Source organism: Myxine glutinosa, chromosome 12 (assembly GCF_964187855.1).
Source record: "Myxine glutinosa chromosome 12, kmMyxGlut1.1, whole genome shotgun sequence".
Taxonomy (NCBI): domain Eukaryota; kingdom Metazoa; phylum Chordata; class Myxini; order Myxiniformes; family Myxinidae; genus Myxine; species Myxine glutinosa.
In genome coordinates this window covers 105,279,949-105,297,730 of record NC_136272.1, presented here as the reverse complement: position 1 = coordinate 105,297,730, position 17,782 = coordinate 105,279,949, and the positions used below count along the sequence as shown (strand labels likewise).

The window sequence follows — 17,782 nt, the reverse complement described above, 5'->3', positions numbered from 1 at the left end:
TTTTTTCTACATTCCCTAAACTCTCCTGCACTCCATCCTCCCTCCAGCGTCCTTAAACGTATTTTTGACTCGAAGGTCACAAGAAACTCATTTTGCAATAAATGTTCGTTTACCATAAATTGTACATTTTCTAAAATCCAATCTCACCCCTCCCCTCCAAATCTTCCCCATAACCCCTCCCATCCAAATCTTCCCCATCACCCATCCCTTTCAAATCTCCCCCCTTTCCCCTTCTCTCCAAAACTCCCCCCACACCCCTCCCCTCCAAGACTCCCCCTCACCCCTCCCCTCCTTGATTCTCCCCCCCCCCTCCTTGATTCTCCCTCCCCCCTCCCCTCCAAATCTCCCCCATATCCCATCCCTTTCAAATCCCTCCCCTTGTCCCTTCCCTCCTAAACTCCCCCATCCCCTTCAAATCTCCCCACCCTCATTTCTTCTCAATTTCCCCCCTCTCGCTCCCCCTCCTCAAAGCGTCCTCCCCACTTCTTCCCTCTTCCAACTCTCACCTCCATCTCCCCCAACCTTCTGCCTCGCTCTTCCCCCTCCTCAAATAACACCTCATTGTGCCTCACCCAATCACCATCAAACCTTTTGTCCGCCCCATCCTTCCCTTTCTCCGAGCTATTCTGAAATCTCTGACACACCTTCAACAGCTCTCCCTACCTCTTCCACATCTTACCCTACCCCTCCTCCCCCCTGTTCTCTATCCGATGCTCCCCCTTCCTCTTCATTAATGGTATGGACCTCAAACATCCGGGGCCTTCGTTCAAACTCAACTGATCTCTCCATACAGGTTGCTTCTGTCAAACCAGACGTGATCTGCTTAACAGAAACTTTCCTCCTTCATAATGTCTCTGATTCCTGAGTATCTCTCACGGGTTAGTCCCTCCTCCGGTATGATAGACCTGAGCCTCGTCCTGGAGGTGGGGTTGCTATCTTCATCAAAAACTCTCTTCCTCACTCGCCCTGCACTGCACTCTCTCCACCTCACCCCCAGGAATACCTCTGGCTACGGCTTCCCCTTCGCTCCCACCTCTTGATCATATGTGTGTTGTACCGTCCACCAAACAGTGATGACTCCATCTACATCTCGCTGTCTGATAATATGGACCAACTTCTGTCTACTCATCCTAACTCTCTCTTCCTCATATGTGGTTATTTCAATTGTCACCATGCCAGTTGGCTGGGTGTGGGTACCTCTCTCACCAGCCATGGCTCCTCAGCAAAGGACTTCTGCGACTCACTGGGACTGACACAATCTGTCAATTTCCCGACCCGGATCTCAGTCAACGGAGCATCTTCTCTTCTGGACTTGGTTTTGACTAACTTCCCTGAAAATGTCTGCTGCTCTTCTTCTGCTCCAATCGGCTCATCTGATCATGTGCTTGTTAAAGTGGACACCTCTCTGACCATTCTCAGGGAGCCTCCTCAGCGTCGACGAGTCTGGCATTTCACTCAGGCCAACTGGCACGGTCTTCAAGCAGCCATCAATCATCTGGACTGGTCTCACATCTCTACCACCTCTGACATCAACTCATCCTGGGAATTCTTCCAAAGTAAATTGCTCTCTCTCATGCACAGATTTATCCCATCTCGTCTTCAGTTGTCATACCCTTCCTCCCGTCCATGGTACACGGAATCTTGTGGTGAGGCTGTTGCCCAGAAACAACTTGTCTTCGTCTCCTGGAAAGCAAATCCAACGGAAGGAAATCTCATTTCCTTTCACAAAGCCCGAAACAAGTGTGTCCACCCTCAGGAGAGCCAGGAAACAATATCTCTCCGTTCTCAAGACCGAACTCTCTTATCTGTCTCCCTCTTCCAAATCCTGGTGGCGTCTGGTCAAATCTGTTTCTGGTGTTTGTTCCCCCTCCATCCCCTCCCTTACCTCAAACGGCTACACAGCTGACTCCGCACGTGAAAAAGCTGAATGCCTCAACTCTGTGTTTGCCTCTAAATCTTGTGTCCCAAACCCATCCCTCTCTGTACCCACCGTACCCAGTCGTACCCAGCTGCTCCTGGACTCCGTGTCCTTTCCTCCTGACAAGGTGGAAAAGTTTCTGTAAACCCTCGACTCTGATTCTGCAACTGGACCTGATGGCATCAGCCCACGGTCCTAAAATCCTGTTCTTCCGCTCTTTCACTCCCTCTCTCTGTTCTCTTCACCCTCTCTTTTGCTCAAGGTCAACTGCCATCTGCTTGGAAATCAGCCAACATCACCGCTTTGCACAAAAAAGGTGCAAAAACAGATCCTAGCAACTACAGACCAATCAGCCTTCTCCCAATTATCAGCAAAGTCATGGAATCCATCATTGCTTCGGATATGAAATCTTTCCTCTTCTCCAATGGCTTGATCTCTGATCATCAATTTGGTTTCAGACCAGGTCACTCGACTCTGGACATGCTGCTTCTGCTGTCTCAACAATGGATGGAGGTCCTCAATGCCAAACAGGAAATTAGAGCTGTCTCCCTCGACATATCACGTGCCTTCGATACGGTCTGGCACCCCGCTCTGCTCACCAAACTCTCCTCCTTTGGTATCCATGGAAATCTCCACGCATGGCTGGCGGACTTCCTCTCTCGTCGTAGTCAACGTGTGGCCCTGAATGGGTTTCTCTCATCTCCTCTTCCTGTTCAGGCTGGAGTTCCCCAAGGCAGTGTTCTGGGCCCTGTGCTTTTTCTGGTCTTCATCAATGATCTCTCTGACTCTCTTGAAAATCCTGTCTATCTCTTTGCTGATGACTCCACTCTCTGCCGCTCCATTCCTCATCCCTCAGATCGGCAGTCTGTAGCCTCCTCACTCTCTGCAGACCTGGACAAAATCACAGACTGGGCAAACAAGTGGAACATGTCTTTCAATCCTGACAAATCTCACACTCTTACGATGTCTCTCCGAAAAGACCGACTGGACAACCCTCCCATCTACTTTTTGAATAAGCCTCTCCAAGAAGTTCTGTCACTCAAGCTTTTGGGTCTCACTATCTGCCATGATCTTTCCTGGGAAAACCACATTTCCAAGCTGGCCTCCAAAGCCAGTCGCCAACTGGGCATCCTCCGTCGTGCGAAGTCCTTCCTTGGCACACCTGAGCTCCTCACCACATACAAGGCTTTCATCCGCAGCTGAATGGAATACTGCTCTCCCCTCTGGGCTGGTGCTCCTGCCTCACACCTAGCTCGTCTTCACGCTGTTGAAACCAAAGCGCTCAGAATCATTGGAATCTCCCGCGATGACGCTATCTCCGAGGGCCTTTCACTTACTCACCGCAGGCAGGTTGTTGGTCTTTCCGTCTTCTACCGACTCCTCTCTGGCCTTGCTCCCCCAGCTCTCTCTGGGCTCTGTCCCCCAAATATTCCTGCAGGTCGCACAAGATCTGCCTGCAACCCTCTTATGGTTAAACTGCCAAAATCAAAACTCTCTGCTCACCTTCACTCCACTTTTCTCCCACCTCTGGAACAAACTCCCTCACTCTCTTCAATCCCACTCCTCCGTCCAGGTCTTTAAAACGGCTGTTCACCACCATCACTTATCTTCCCCAATCCAAAACCTTGATCTTTTCTACCCCCGCTAATTTCACCCCAAATCCACTTTTTTGAGGTGACTTTTGTCTTCTTTCCTGGAAATCCTTGGTGTCCTTGCGTTTTATACCTATCGTGCCTCCCCCCAGGCCCTCTGCCTCCCACACATCTCCCGATGTCCCTGCCCTCAAATGTTGTGTTTGTGTGCTTCCTCCCCTTCTCTCCCCATCTTGTCGACCGCTCCCATTTTTATATACTTTGTTTACTTGTTTGTTTGATTTATTTGTTTGATAAATGTTAGCTCTTTCACAAGCCTCGACTCTGTATACAAAAAAAAAAAAAAAAAAAAAAATTCTCTAACGATGTTCTAATCATTTGCACCTGAGCTGGTGCACCTGATTTTAATTTTAGGTATTTGAAGTAGTGATAAATGTAGGGGTGTACTTACTTTTTCTACATGCGAAATTTGCATTTATGTTTGTTTAAATTATACAATGGACTACAAAATGTAAATGTTTCTTGATATTTGTTAGGGAGAAAAGAGCAATGAAAGAGTGAAGGTGAGCAGAGAGTCTTGATTTTGGCAGTTTCACTAGAAGAGGGTTGCTGGCAGATGTTGTGCGACCTGGAGGAGTATTTTGGGGGACAGAGCACAGACAGGGCCGGGGGGCGGGGCTCGGCCAGATAGGAGTCGGTAGAAGACAGAAAGACCACCAAATTTCGACCCAGCTATGAAATGGCATTTTGGCGTTTCATGGGCAGGACGATACATCAATGTGTGTGCCGGCCCTTGGATGGACGTTGAACTGGCATCACATCTGCCACCATTTATTGGTTGACATTGAAGATCCCGCAGTGTCCTTCGCGAAGAGTAGGCGAGCTATTGCACCCTCAGACAATGATGCTGCCCTGCAGCCTTGGGTTGCATACAAACGAAGATCACTGGGAGGATGGAGAGATCGGTGTTTTTGCCTTGGATGACATTTCAGGGGTGAGTGTGAAAAATAAAAAATGCATTTGGGATTTGGCCCCCCGCTCAAAGGATCACGAGCGATGTTCTTGGATGGGAACACCACACACATCGGTTTGTCTGGATTATTTTGAACATTATGCTATTCGGCAAGTCACAATGTATGCTGAAAGGGTTGTCTTTGCTTTTTGAGTTGTTCCACTCATACATACATAATTAGATCACATGACTGTGTGTAGATGACCTCATAAGGGACATTTGCATAATTCTTTCCAGAATATTTCACCTTTAAAACACTGGAATGCAGATAAATGTTTTTTTCCTTAGAGCAAAACATTGTCTGTTTTTTGCATTACAAATGTGTTGTTTAGTTATGCGGTGCATGCCCGTCTGCTAGACAAGATATAGCTGGCTATTGCTCTTCTTTTAAGTGGTTATTTTACCTCAACTCACCCCTGCAAACAGGTGGTCGTCATCCGATGAGAGCAAATAAAAACATCCAGCAAGATGACTGGGTACATCATGCCTGTGCCACTAAAGTTGGTGGATTACTTTGTACGTACTTACATCATCTTTGCCATCCACTTTGCCTTCACTCATTACATACCTGCCTGACTCAAAGCAACCAAGCAAACCGATTACTGTGCAAACCAGACCGCTCTACGTACATACACTGCATTCTTATATTTATGATGTACATTATGGTGATTTTTTTTTTTACTAATCCAAGCTCTGATCTCCATCCATCATTATTTCCACCATTATCCCCACAACCTCGAAAGGCACATCCATCCTCCATCTACATGCAGCGCGTATCATCTTTGACCTTTCCTAGAAGCCCATGGTATTCACTGATCCAACGCTCACGACAGCGAGTGATGCTGCCAACGTGGCCATTTCTGTACCAACTGTGACGTCCGACCGCAGAACTACATCACATCATCTTGTCTTTCGCCGACTTCTGCTCCACTTTCCTTGCATTATTTGGTCTGTGACACTTACTAGGTTCTCCTCCTTCATCATCACACATGCCCACACAGCCACATCACCTCAACCTTTTCCTCATCACTTCTATCAGTCATTGTATAATAGGGAAAGATGATATGATTGATGGTTGGGATTACTCAAAGATAATCACTGCTATGATTTCTGGAGGAATGTAGACTCTACACTTTTTTGATACCTCACCAAACTGGCATACAGTTCCTCTGCACTGGCAGCTGTAATCATAAGGTTATCTGCAAACAACAATTCCAATGGCAGGCCTCTTCCTGCATGTGCATACAGTACATGGATTACTACAATAAAGAGTTCAGCAGATAGATGACAAAATTGTGCCTTTGATGATAATACCAAGCCACTTGGCATGATGTAAGGAATATTAAATATATCCCGAGAGAATATTGTTGGCTATTGGGCCATTGCATATTTGTCCTGTGGCAGCCATTGCGGTGAAACAGATTGAAACCATAAACATAATGACATAAGCAATCCTGCTTCAAACTGTATACATCACGTTTATTCGATCTGAAAAATACCAAACAAAAAAGGCATTTTACATTAGGTCATGAAATATTAGGTGATGAAACTTCTAATGACGTTAGGTCATGAAACATATATCTTGACTATCATCATGACTTCGACAAATCATTAATTGCACAAATCGATCATCCATCAAACGATAATTCACCAAATGTCTGTCCGTCTGTCTGTCCGTCCGCTCCCATGTACCGCAAAAACGGCTGAACCGATCGCAACGAAATTTTGGGTGGGTAATCCTGGGACCCCCTGGAGTAAAATAGGCTATTTAGTTTTTCCAATTTCAGCTTTGGTCTCCAGCATTTTCAGGTTTGGACTCCCGCATAACGTTATTTTCCTGGGTACCGCACAAACGGCTGCACCGATCGCAACGATACACCTCCATGCCCGTGGGATTCCCACGGGTGACCCCACTAGTCTGTTATATTATATCAACTTTATCTATCAATATTGTTGAAATGAAGATCAAATAGCTGTATGTTGAAATATGTTGAAAAAGTCAAAACTTTACATGGGGTGTACTTACTTTTTCACGTGACTATAGATCCGTTTCTCTCAAGATCCCTACCTGTCTCCCTACCTGACCCGGTCTCCCTACCTGACTGCCAGATAAGACAATAACCCCCACCGCTCCCAAAAATTAAATTAAAAAAGATTAACAATTACATTTATAAAAATTAAATTCAAATAATGCCTCCGGCCACCTTATTAGAATATGATCCTTATTCAATTATTAGCCAAATTATTAGATTATTAGCCACCTTATCAGACTTCTAGTGAGGTACCCGTGCTATGCACGGGTGGGAGGCCAGAAGCAAACAGACAATGCAGAAACAACGAATGCTAAAGCATGAAACCAATAAATTCCACATTCCTGTAGCCCCTTCAGTCGCACGTCAGACATGGACAGCAAGTTCGTGAAGAACTTCCATGAAAAACGTACCCATTGGCAAACAAACGGGTACGTTTGTTCCACACCCAGTCAATGGCGAATCTGCATATAGCGATCCACAAATTCACCTTCAGAAAGTAAAAACAGTCACGGAATTTTGTTATTCACTTGAACTCGATATCTCTTTTTTCATTCCAAACAGCTCACTCCAATCACAAATGAAATAACATTAATAAAAAATATAAACTTTTAACAACATTCGTGACATAAACAAATATTTAAATCCTGATGTGAAGTTCCGTACTGTTGGGTGAATACAATTACGAATTCAAAATCGTAATTAGACTCACTCAATTCCAATCATCAATTGATACTTTAACAAAACGATTAACGTTTAACGATTTAACTTCTTCTTTCCTGTATCATGAGATGGCCAGCTCAGTGTCGTACAGCCATGCCCTCATCTCTGGTCCTACGTCGAAGAGGACCAAAGATGGGGGAAGAAGACGACAGCCTCTCCGTGGCCTTCCCTACAAGTAACAAGAATTGTTAAACTAATGTCGCCACACAATCATCGAGCTGGCAGGCCATGGTACAAGCCAAGGTCAAGACCAAGACCAAGGCATAGAACGTCCTTTTCAGGACGGGCGGCCATTCCGACCGTCGGAAACCAAGGCCTGTCAGTGCTCCAACTCAATGTCGAGGGCCTCACCACCGCCACGCTCGAAGTCATACGACACCTTGCCGACTTCAACCAGGCAGCAGTCGTTCTCCTACAAGAGACACACTGTGCAGCTGACGACAACCTCAAGCTGCCTGGGTTCCTTCTCGCTGGGTCCATCCACAGTAAACAGCACGGAATGGCAACTTTCATCAGGACTGAACTAAGCTGGACAGCCATTAGCCAATCTCCACCAGGCTCCAACATGGAGTTGCTGGTCACCAAAATCCAGGTGTTCCAGGTCACCGGGTGTTCCAGGTGTTCCAGGTCACAAAATCCAGGTCACCAAAATCCAGGTGTCAACTGCAGGTGACTTCAACTCTCTGCAGGTCATCAACGTATATAAGCCTCCTCCATCAGCGCTGATGGCATCATCACTCCCGTCCGTAACTGCACCCGCCATCTCTGCAGGTGACTTCAACTGTCAGCACACAGACTGGGGCTACAACTACACAACATGAGACGGAATGATGCTGAGCGACTGGGCCTCCAACACCGATGCACTGCTGCTGTTCGACCCAAAAGAGCCTCCAAGCTTCTTCTCTGCACGCTGGAACACCTACACCAATCCGGACCTGGCCTTCGCCGTGAGCCGCACTAACGACCCGAAGCCTGAGAGACGCGTCATTGACAGGTTCCCCCGCTCACACCACCGACCGTCCATCATCAATGTGCCATCACTGGTGCAGCCGGTAGCGGACAGACCTGTGAAGAGATGGAACTTCCGGAAGGCTAACTGGCAGTCGTTTGCTGCAGAGACGGAAAGAGGAACAGCCTATCTCTCGAACCCAGAAGCTGCTGATGTGGACGCCGCATACGCAGCCTATTGTAGGGTTCTCCTAGGTGCAGCAAAGAAAAACATCCCGCGTGGCTTTACCAAGAACTACATCCCGGGTTGGGACGAGGAGTGCAGCCATCTCCTGCGCGACCATCAGCAGGCTAGCTCCAGGGAAGAAGTGGACGCGACTGCAACAGCACTACTCCAGAAGCTGGACGCCACCCGTAGGACCAGATTGACTGAAATAGTTGAGTCGATCGATTTTACCCACTCTAGTCGCAAGGCGTGGCAGACCATCAACCGGCTGACAGGCAAAAATACAATGCCATTCAGGTGCCCGGTGACAGCAGATGCCATTGCATCCCAGCTCCTGAAGAACGGTCGCTTCCCGGATGCAGACAAAAAACTTTGCCCGCCTGACGTTGCGTGAGCTGTCTTCTCTCTCCAGGGCGGCCAACGCCGATGCCAATCGCTCTGGAGACTTCACAGCAGACGAACTCAGTGCGGCCATGAGCAAACTCAAGCCGGTTAAGTCACCAGGCCGTGACAACATCCATCCGGAGTTTGTCATCCACCAGAGCACAACAACATCTGGTTGGCTGTGTTCGTTCTTCTCATCGTGCCTGCGGAGGTCCAAGTTCCCGAAGACCTGGTGCCCTGCTTCCGTCATAGCCCTGCCGAAGCCGAACAAACCTGCGGAGGATCCCAAGTCCTACAGACCGATCTCGTTGCTCTGCGTCCCATTTAAGATTCTGGAGAGGATGATCCACAGCCGCATCGACCCAGTGGTGGACCCACAGCTCCTGCGGGAACAAGCAGGTTTCCATCGTGGCAGGTCAACAGTGGACCAGGTAACATTACTCACACAAGATATTGAAGACAGCTTCCAGGACAATGAGAAAGCTGGCGTAGTGTTCCTGGACCTGACAGCTGCATACGACACCGTTTGGCACCGTGGACTCCACCTGAAGTTGCTGAGGACAATCCCGGACCGGCATATGGTGAACTTCATCATGGAGATGCTGTCAAACCGCAGCTTCGTCCTACATACCAGCGACGGCCAGCGCAGCAGGCTCAGAAGACTGAAGAATGGTGTCCCGCAGGGTTCTGTTCTCTCGCCGATGCTGTTTAACATCTACATCTATGACCTGCCGGATACAACATCCAGAAAGTACGGTTACGCGGACGACCTGGCCATCATGCTGCGACGACCAACATGGAAGGTGATGGAAAACGGTATCAACCAAGACATGGGCACCTTGGTAGCCTACCTCCGGAGGTGGCGTTTGCAGCTCAGCATTTGTAAGACAGTGTCAGCGGCATACCATCTAAATAACAGAGAAGCAAAAAAGGGAACTGGACATGTTCGTTGACAACAAACGCGTGGAGTTCCAGCAAGCCCCAACGATTTAACATTACGATTGAATGACGGTTGTATTTGGATATTATCAAACCCATGCATTGCCGTCATCTGTCCACTTCCGGATTCGCGGCAGGTTCATAATTGTCATCAAAATCTAAACAGTATTTGTAGAATTTCAATAAAAGCCACATCACTGTTCATATCGGTAAATATTATTCCATCGTGTTTGGAAAAACTGGAAAATTTGGAAAAACAATATGGCTTATTTTACTCCCAGGGGTCCCAGGAAGACCCACCCAAAATATCGTTGCGATCGGTTGAGCCGTTTTTGCGGTACCTTCAAACGGACAGACGGACATTTGGTGAATTATAGTAAGATTAGCCAGGGTCGGCTGGGGAACCAGAAGAGCTCCTTTTTCTTTATTTTCTTACAATTTTATTTTCATTCTTCTGTTAAAAGACCTTCCTTGTCTACCTTCTTTCCCTCCTTCGAGGCCTCCACATAATTTCATGGGTGAAAACCATGTGAGTGTCTGGGAAGTAAAAAGGAAATAGAGGGAAGAAGAAGAAGCGCACGCCGAAGAGAAAAGGAGTCTCATCGGAGAGGGAGTGAGGCGGGAACAAAGAGGCCAGTTGGAGGGCACTGTCCACGTGTAGGGGACAGATATGGAGCTGGTGAGGAAGAGGCCTATCGGGGCATTGTACATGTGCCGTCGGATACCTGCCATGTATCAAAATCTGCATGCTCTACCTTTACGTTTTACATTCAGTGTGAAACACAAATAAACACATGAAACACATTAAGTAAAACATGTGAAAAGAAGGATCTTTTATAACACTTGATTGTTATCGTGGTTGTTGTTGTTTATGGGTTGCTTCTGTGTAGTTTTATATCTTTTTCTATTGTTTCGCAAAATATCACTGCTGTATATATAATTTTGTATGCTCGCTCCGTATCCTTCCAAAGGGTTTCCACTGTGGTAGAAAAATTAATGTTTCAGTTCAAACTGCTGTGTGAATAAACCATACATTAGTGCTTCTTCCTCTTCTTCAAACTCGCAAAGATGCTTTTTGCACTGGAAAATTCGTGGTTAAACAAACGGTTTTTTACGGTGTAGATGTTTGGTTCCTGTGTTTACAGCGTTCGTCTCTCCGTATGTGTGTATGTCCCTCACATATTTATCCTACATATTGGGTGTGTTTTATAGCCGAAAATTACGCTTCTGAAAGGTATAATGCAATGCCATTTGGCTTTGCCAGTTATGTTTAAATCAACAACCGTTAGGGAACATTCATATATTATATCATATACCTGGTTGGGGGAACCTGAAATTTTGACATCAGGGTGATGATATATGATTGCGGGGGGAGGGGGGGAGGTGGGGGGGGGGGGTGCAAGGGGATGTATGCCAACCAAATCATAAATAATTACTGACTGCCTCCAACCACCCGAAGTCTGGTGTTGGCTTAACAGTTAGGGTGGAGGCATAGGCGTCGTTTGACTTCTCTATTTGAGGGGAAGGACGTAATATTAATAATTGTTAAATATTAAATATTAATAACAGGGTGGAGGCATAGGCGTCGTTTGACTTCTCTATTTGAGGGGAAGGACGTAATATTAATAATGGGTAGCTAGGTCTGACTTCCAAAATTACGTATTTTATCGACGTAGCGTACTTTATTTTATTTGTAAACTACTGAAAAAAATTAAGGTGGGGCAATTGCCGCCCCTGCCCCCCCCCCCCCAAACTCCGCGGTGGGTGGAGGGCTTGGGCTAGGGTCCTGAGTTTGAATCCCGGTCAGCTGTTGAATTAACACCAGGTGGGTTAACTCAGCCTGTCATCCTTCCGAGGTCTGCAAAATGAGTACCAACTCAATGGGTCCTTTCTCAAGGAGGTTGGTGACAGGATTTGCACTCCGGCCACCGTAAAGCACCTCATTCCATAACACACACAGTGGTGTGTGTTCGGATGGTGCTGAGGTCACTTTGATCGTGTTGACTAACTGACCAACATATAGAATAAACCAGTGTCTCAACGCAATCTCTTCACTTCCATGGTGACCGACAGCTTAGAGAGTTAGAGTACTTCAAAATAATTAAATACTTACATTATTTGCTAACTGATATCTCCACCCAGGTCATACCATCCTCTTCAATGAAGTATCAAACAAGCCTGGCTACGCCGCTGTTCGACTTTTGGTCTTGTTTCTTTATACCCTCGCAAATATTATTTTGTTATTTTGCTTTCTCTTTTCCCCCTTTGGGATTAGATAGAGATATCTGTTTGGGCGTTTGATTGTCTTGTCCGTATTGTCTCGGCACCTGTCTGTCTTTGTTTAGTTACTTAATCCGTTACCCCCATATGTTTGTGGGATTTTTCCTTTGTCTTTTTTTCCTGTATTGCTTGTTCGTATATCCTGTCTTTTCATTTATCCTGAGCAAAGGATTTCCATTCATTTTGAGCTTGCATTGCATTGCTGGATGGGCATGCATTGGTGAGTGCATTGGTGAGTGGGGGTGTAAAGTTGCGTCAGCACTCGGATGACAACTCCGCTCGGTCACATCTGACTGCTTAAACGGCGCAAACCACAGACAGGGAACATACTGACCTCCTGTGTACGTCAATTCGGACTCCGGAGCGATACGCCATACCGCGAGCCCTCTACCCCAGAGCCAACAGTGTATGTGTTTGTGTATGTAAAATGTTTTTTTTATTTTAGTTTTTCATGTAATTTTTTGGGGTTGTTTTTTTTAAATTTAGTTTTTTTCTTTTTGCCTTTTTTCCTTTTCCATGGTCTGGAGCAGGGCTTCTTAACCTTTCTAGTGTCGCGCCCCCTTTAGCAATTGTTGCTCGTCTCCACGTCCCCCTCCACCTACATCTGACGAAGCCGCTTGTCGGGGAGAGCGCGAGAGGGGTTTTCCCTCTCGTGGGGGGGGGGGGGGTCTGGCCCCCCCCCCCAGGAAATTTTTGAATTCTAGGTGCTCTGTGGTGCATTCTGAGGGGTTTGTTCGTTGATATTGAAGCCAGCCAGGGTTGGGCCCTGGGCCCTGGGCCCTGGCTATTGACGTAGATTCTCTTAACAGCCAGGGCCCTAAGCATGGCAGCCAGGGCCGGGCCCTGGCAGGCCCTGGCTTATTTCAAACACTGGATCTGGTACCCCTGAACAGATAATGTTCTTTCAAAATAACAAAGGAGAGATTACAAACCTCGTTTTATTGCATCAAAACGCAAACAAGCTCAAGGCACGGATCAATGAAAGGAAAGGGTAACTACACAAAACACGTTTGTTGAAATGTCACGTCAAAGGACGCAAAATCAATGAAACAACAATTTAGTCACGAAAGAAGCAATGACAAAAATCTCACTAAATTTTAGTGAGATGGTTGGCACTGCTTCTTAGCTATCAGATCCGGAATTTGTGGTCGCGTGCCAGAGAGAGCACAGCGCAGATCTCCTTCAACGTTCAGCTTGCTTCTGTATTTGGTCTTGACAGCGACCAGCGCGGAGAATGCAGCCTCGCAGAGATACGTGGATCCGAACATCGTCAGAATCCGAACAGCTTGAAGCGAGATCAGAGGATAAACAGGAAGATACTTGACCCAGAATGTCTCCAGGTCCAGAATTTCAAAGTCATCCTCAGCCGAGGAGTTGAACTTCAGCTCCAGAAACTCCTCCTGGATCTCGTCCGAAACATCAGCTACGTCGCATTGGAATGGGTTTCTGATGAATTTCCAGGTCTTTCGCTTTTCGTCCAAGTCAGGAAAGTAGCGGATGAATTCCGCTTTGAGTTCAGTCAGATGATCGATGATTTGGTTCTTTAACTTTGAATCGAGAAGGCCGTCCGGAACGGCAGAGTCCAAGTTTGGGAAACAAGCTATGTTTCCGGCCTCCATTCGGCATTTCCAGAGGTCGAGTTTAGCCATGAAGGCTCGAATGGCGTCGTATTGCGTGATAATGTTTATGTGCTTCCCTTGCAGTTTTTGGTTGATACCGTTGAGTGCTTCGAAGATGTCTACGAGGTAAGCTAGAGACAGTTGACATTCTTGGGACTGGAACATTTTGTGGAGATCCGCCTTCCGCTGCACGTCTAGGAATGTTGCGACTTCTTCCCTCAGCTCGTAGACTCGCCCCAACATGTTTCCCTTCGAAAGCCAATGCACGTTTGTGTGGAAAAGCAAGGCTTGATGATCGCAGTCCAAGTCCTTGCACAGCTGTTTGAACAGGCGACTGTTTAAGGCTCCACCTTTGATAAAGTTGACTACCTTGATAGCCAGGTTCAGGAAATCCCTCATTTCAGCGGGCAGGGTCTTAGATGCTAAGGACTCACGATGGATAACGCAGTGTGTACCAATAGCAGAGGGACTCTTTTGTTTCACCTTCGTAACGAAACCCGAACGCGAGCCAAGCATGGCCGGAGCTCCGTCTGTGCAAACACCTACCAACGCGTCCCATGAAAGTCGATTTTCTTCGAAGAACTTCGATACCACTTCAAAGACATCCGCTGCTGTCGTGTAAGTTTCCAGGGGATGACAAAATAGCATTTCCTCCTTCACGCTGTCGCCTAATATAAAACGAGCATACATGAGCAGCTGAGAACACTGAGCCACGTCTGTCGTTTCGTCGCATTTGATGGCAAAGACAGGCGAGGCCCTTATCTGGTCAGTCACTTGTTCTTTGATGTCCTGAGACATTTCATCGATCCGTCCCTTGATGGTATCGTTCGACAGGGAGATAGCCGAGAGTTTGTTCGCACTATCCTTCCCCAGGATGAGCTCTGCCGCTCGCAGTAGACTCGGTTTAATGAGAGTCTCTCCGATTGTATGGCTCTTCTTGTTCTTTGCTACTAGCAGGGCAATCTCGTAGGACGCCTCAACGATCTTTGACGTCTGTTGCCGAAATATCCCACTGCTGTCCAACTTAGCTCGCTTCAAGGCTTCCCTTTTCGCCACAAAGAATGCCTGTGATTTGTCTGCTAGTTCAGGATGGGTTGTCCTCAAGTGGCGTTCCAAACGTGTTGGCCGCATGGCATCATTGCTCAGAGTCTTGTAACATATAACGCACTGAGGAACCTCTGCGTCACCCTTTTGAAGTGCCACAAATCCAAACTTGATGTACGCGTCTTGGTATTTCCTCTTTTTCGCACTCATTGCCATTGACTTCGATTCCAGTTAATAATCTGTCGGAAGAAAAAAAGAAGTGTTAGTTGAGACTGAAACAAACTAGGAATTATATAAGACGTAATCTTTTCGGTTAATTAATTTTTTTCAGTAGGGGGATTATAATTTCCGTTTGGGGTTATTTAGACGTTTATACTGCCGTCCCGCGCCCCCTCTGAAAATTGCTCATGCCCCCCTTGGGGGGCGCGCCCCACAGGTTAAGAACCGCTGGTCTGGAGCGTTGAAAAGTGATACCTGTGCCGAGACAATCACTTGATCAGTGCAGAAACGTTCTCAGATGTCACATAAATTACTTTTCTTTCAGAAAATATACTCCACCTTTAGTTTTGTATGTCGCAGATGGGACCAGCATTTTTTTGCCGCGCCATCCCGACATAGAAAATTTCTGATTTTTTTTTTTCTCTCTCTTTTTTAGTTGCCACGGCTTTGAGGAAACTGTTGAGGAGTTATGCTGCAGAGCATGAGTACATTCGAGCAACACCTCAATTACCAAGACGATCGGTCACCCAGAAGCCAATATGGTGCGTTCAACTGTTGCATCAGAGTGAGTGGAAAGATCAGGTGACGTCACCAAAGTGGGCGTGGCACTGGAAGCACAAGCACTGATCTCTGTTCAAAGCATAGCGAATGTTGAACCATCCCTTCACATCAAGTCAACGTTGATTCAAATGCCTCGAGCGGAAAGTCAGATCAGCAGCGGAAATCCTTATAACTCAGGTTACAGTCACGTGAAAAAGTAAGTACAGCAATACCCCGTTTTACGCCATTTCTGCCTACGTCAAATCCGACTTTACGCCACTCTTCTAGAGTACATTTCAGTTCAGCGAACGTCATTATGTGCGACTTTACGTCACTCGTATATCATAATACCAATGCATACCAATACGAATGCATACCAACGAGCCAGCTGCTGATACAGGAGAAGGCGAAGTCTTTGTTCCAGGATCTTCTGAAGAAGTACCTGGAGGATAAGGACACAACCTTCGTTGCAAGCTCTGGATGGTTTGCACGCTTTAAACGGCGCTTCAGCTTGCATAACGTCAAGATTCAGGGTGAAGCCGCAGCTGCCGACACCGTAGCCGCCGAGGAATATCCTGCCACATTGAAGAAGATCATTGAGGACGAGGGATTCTTGCCCGAGCAGATCTTCAACGTCGACGAAACGGCCCTTTTTTGGAAGAGGATGCCTGACAGATCCTTTATCTCGAAGGAGGACAAGACCATGTCAGACTACAAAGTCGCGAAGGAGCGGCCAACACTAATGCTTGGGGGTAATTGCACCGGCGACTTCAAGCTGAAGCCGCTCTTGGTGTATCATGCGGCGAACCCCCGGGCACTTAAGAACATCCCGAAGGCGTCTCTTCCCGTCATTTGGATGAATAATATGAAGGCATGGGTAACCGTCATAATTTTTGAAGAATGGTTCATCAATCATTTCATCCCGGCTGTCAAGAGCTATTGTCGAGAGAAGAAAATTCAATTTAAATTGCTGCTGATTTTGGACAATGCACCTGGCCATCCCACTAACCTCAGTGATTTTGACCCCAATGCGAAGGTGGTGTACATGCCACCCAACACCACATCGCACCAGGGTGTGATAGCGCTTTTTAAGCGCTACTATCTCCGCCGCACGCTTCGCAGGCTGTCGATGCAACGTCGGAGGAAGGCATCAACATCCGGCAGTTTTGGAAAAACTATAACATCTACCAGACAGTGCTTAACATCAATCCTGAATGGTTACGGTGTTTGTCTTCATTTTAAGGCATTACACGCCCGGTTTACGTCAAAAACCGAGTTACGTCACGGCTTATGGAACCAATTAATGACGAAGGCCGGGGTATTGCTGTACACCCCATGTAAAGTTTTGACTTTTTCAACATATTTCAACATACAGCTATTTGATCTTCATTTCAACAATATTGATAGATAAATGTGATATAATATAACAAATATCATGAAACATTTACATTTTGTAGTCCATTGTATAATTTAAATAAACATAAATGCAAATTTCGCATGTGGAAAAAAGTAAGTACACCCTTGGCTCTAATAGGTGGTATTGCCCCCTTTGGCAGAAACAACCTCAAGTAGCCTTTTCTTATAACTGTCTACCGGTCTCTGACATTGACGAGGAGAAATTTTTGCCCACTCCTCCGTGCAGAATCTTTCAGCTGTGTGATGTTTGAGGGGTTTCTTGCATGCACAGCTCGTTTCAAATCCCCCCACAACATCTCGATGGGATTTAGATCCGGGCTTTGACTGAGCCATTCCAGAACCCTCCATTTCTTTCTTTTCAGCCATTCCTTGGTGGATTTACTGGTATGTTTAGGGTCATTGTTATGTTGCAAGGTCCACCTTCGGTTGAGCTTCAACTTTCCGACAGATGGCCGCACATTATCCTCAAGCACCCTCTGTTACAATGAAGAATTAATAGTGGATTCTATGATGGTGAGCTGTCCAGGCCCTGATGCAGCAAAGCTGCCCCAAACCATAATATTTCCACCACCATGCTTTACAGTTGGTATCAGGTTCTTGTGGTCAAATGCTGTCTTTGGTTTTCGCCAAACATGTCTTCTGGTACTGTGGCCAAATAGCTCCACCTTTGACTCATCTGTTGAGAGCACATTGTTCCAGAAGTGCTGGTCTTTGCCAAGGTGTCATTGGCAAACTTTAGTCTTAATAATAATAATAATGCATTTATTTTATATAGCGCTTTTCAGGAAGCCCAAAGACGCTTTGACAGAGTGCAAAACATAACGCATAGCAAAACATAAAGACAATTGCAAAAAAAAGAAGAATCAATAGGGAAATATTCAAAGCACAAAGG

At 46.5% G+C, this 17,782-nt stretch overlaps 1 protein-coding gene across 1 annotated transcript; it reads right to left on the bottom strand.

The window, feature by feature from the left end:
- Window positions 1-13,149: 13,149 nt before the first annotated feature.
- Window positions 13,150-14,931, bottom strand: LOC137437338 (protein FAM200C-like). Its single transcript, XM_078766289.1, has one exon. The coding sequence runs from the start codon at window positions 14,929-14,931 to the stop codon at window positions 13,150-13,152; it is 1,782 nt and encodes a 593-aa protein (XP_078622415.1).
- Between the last annotated feature and the right edge of the window lie 2,851 nt (window positions 14,932-17,782).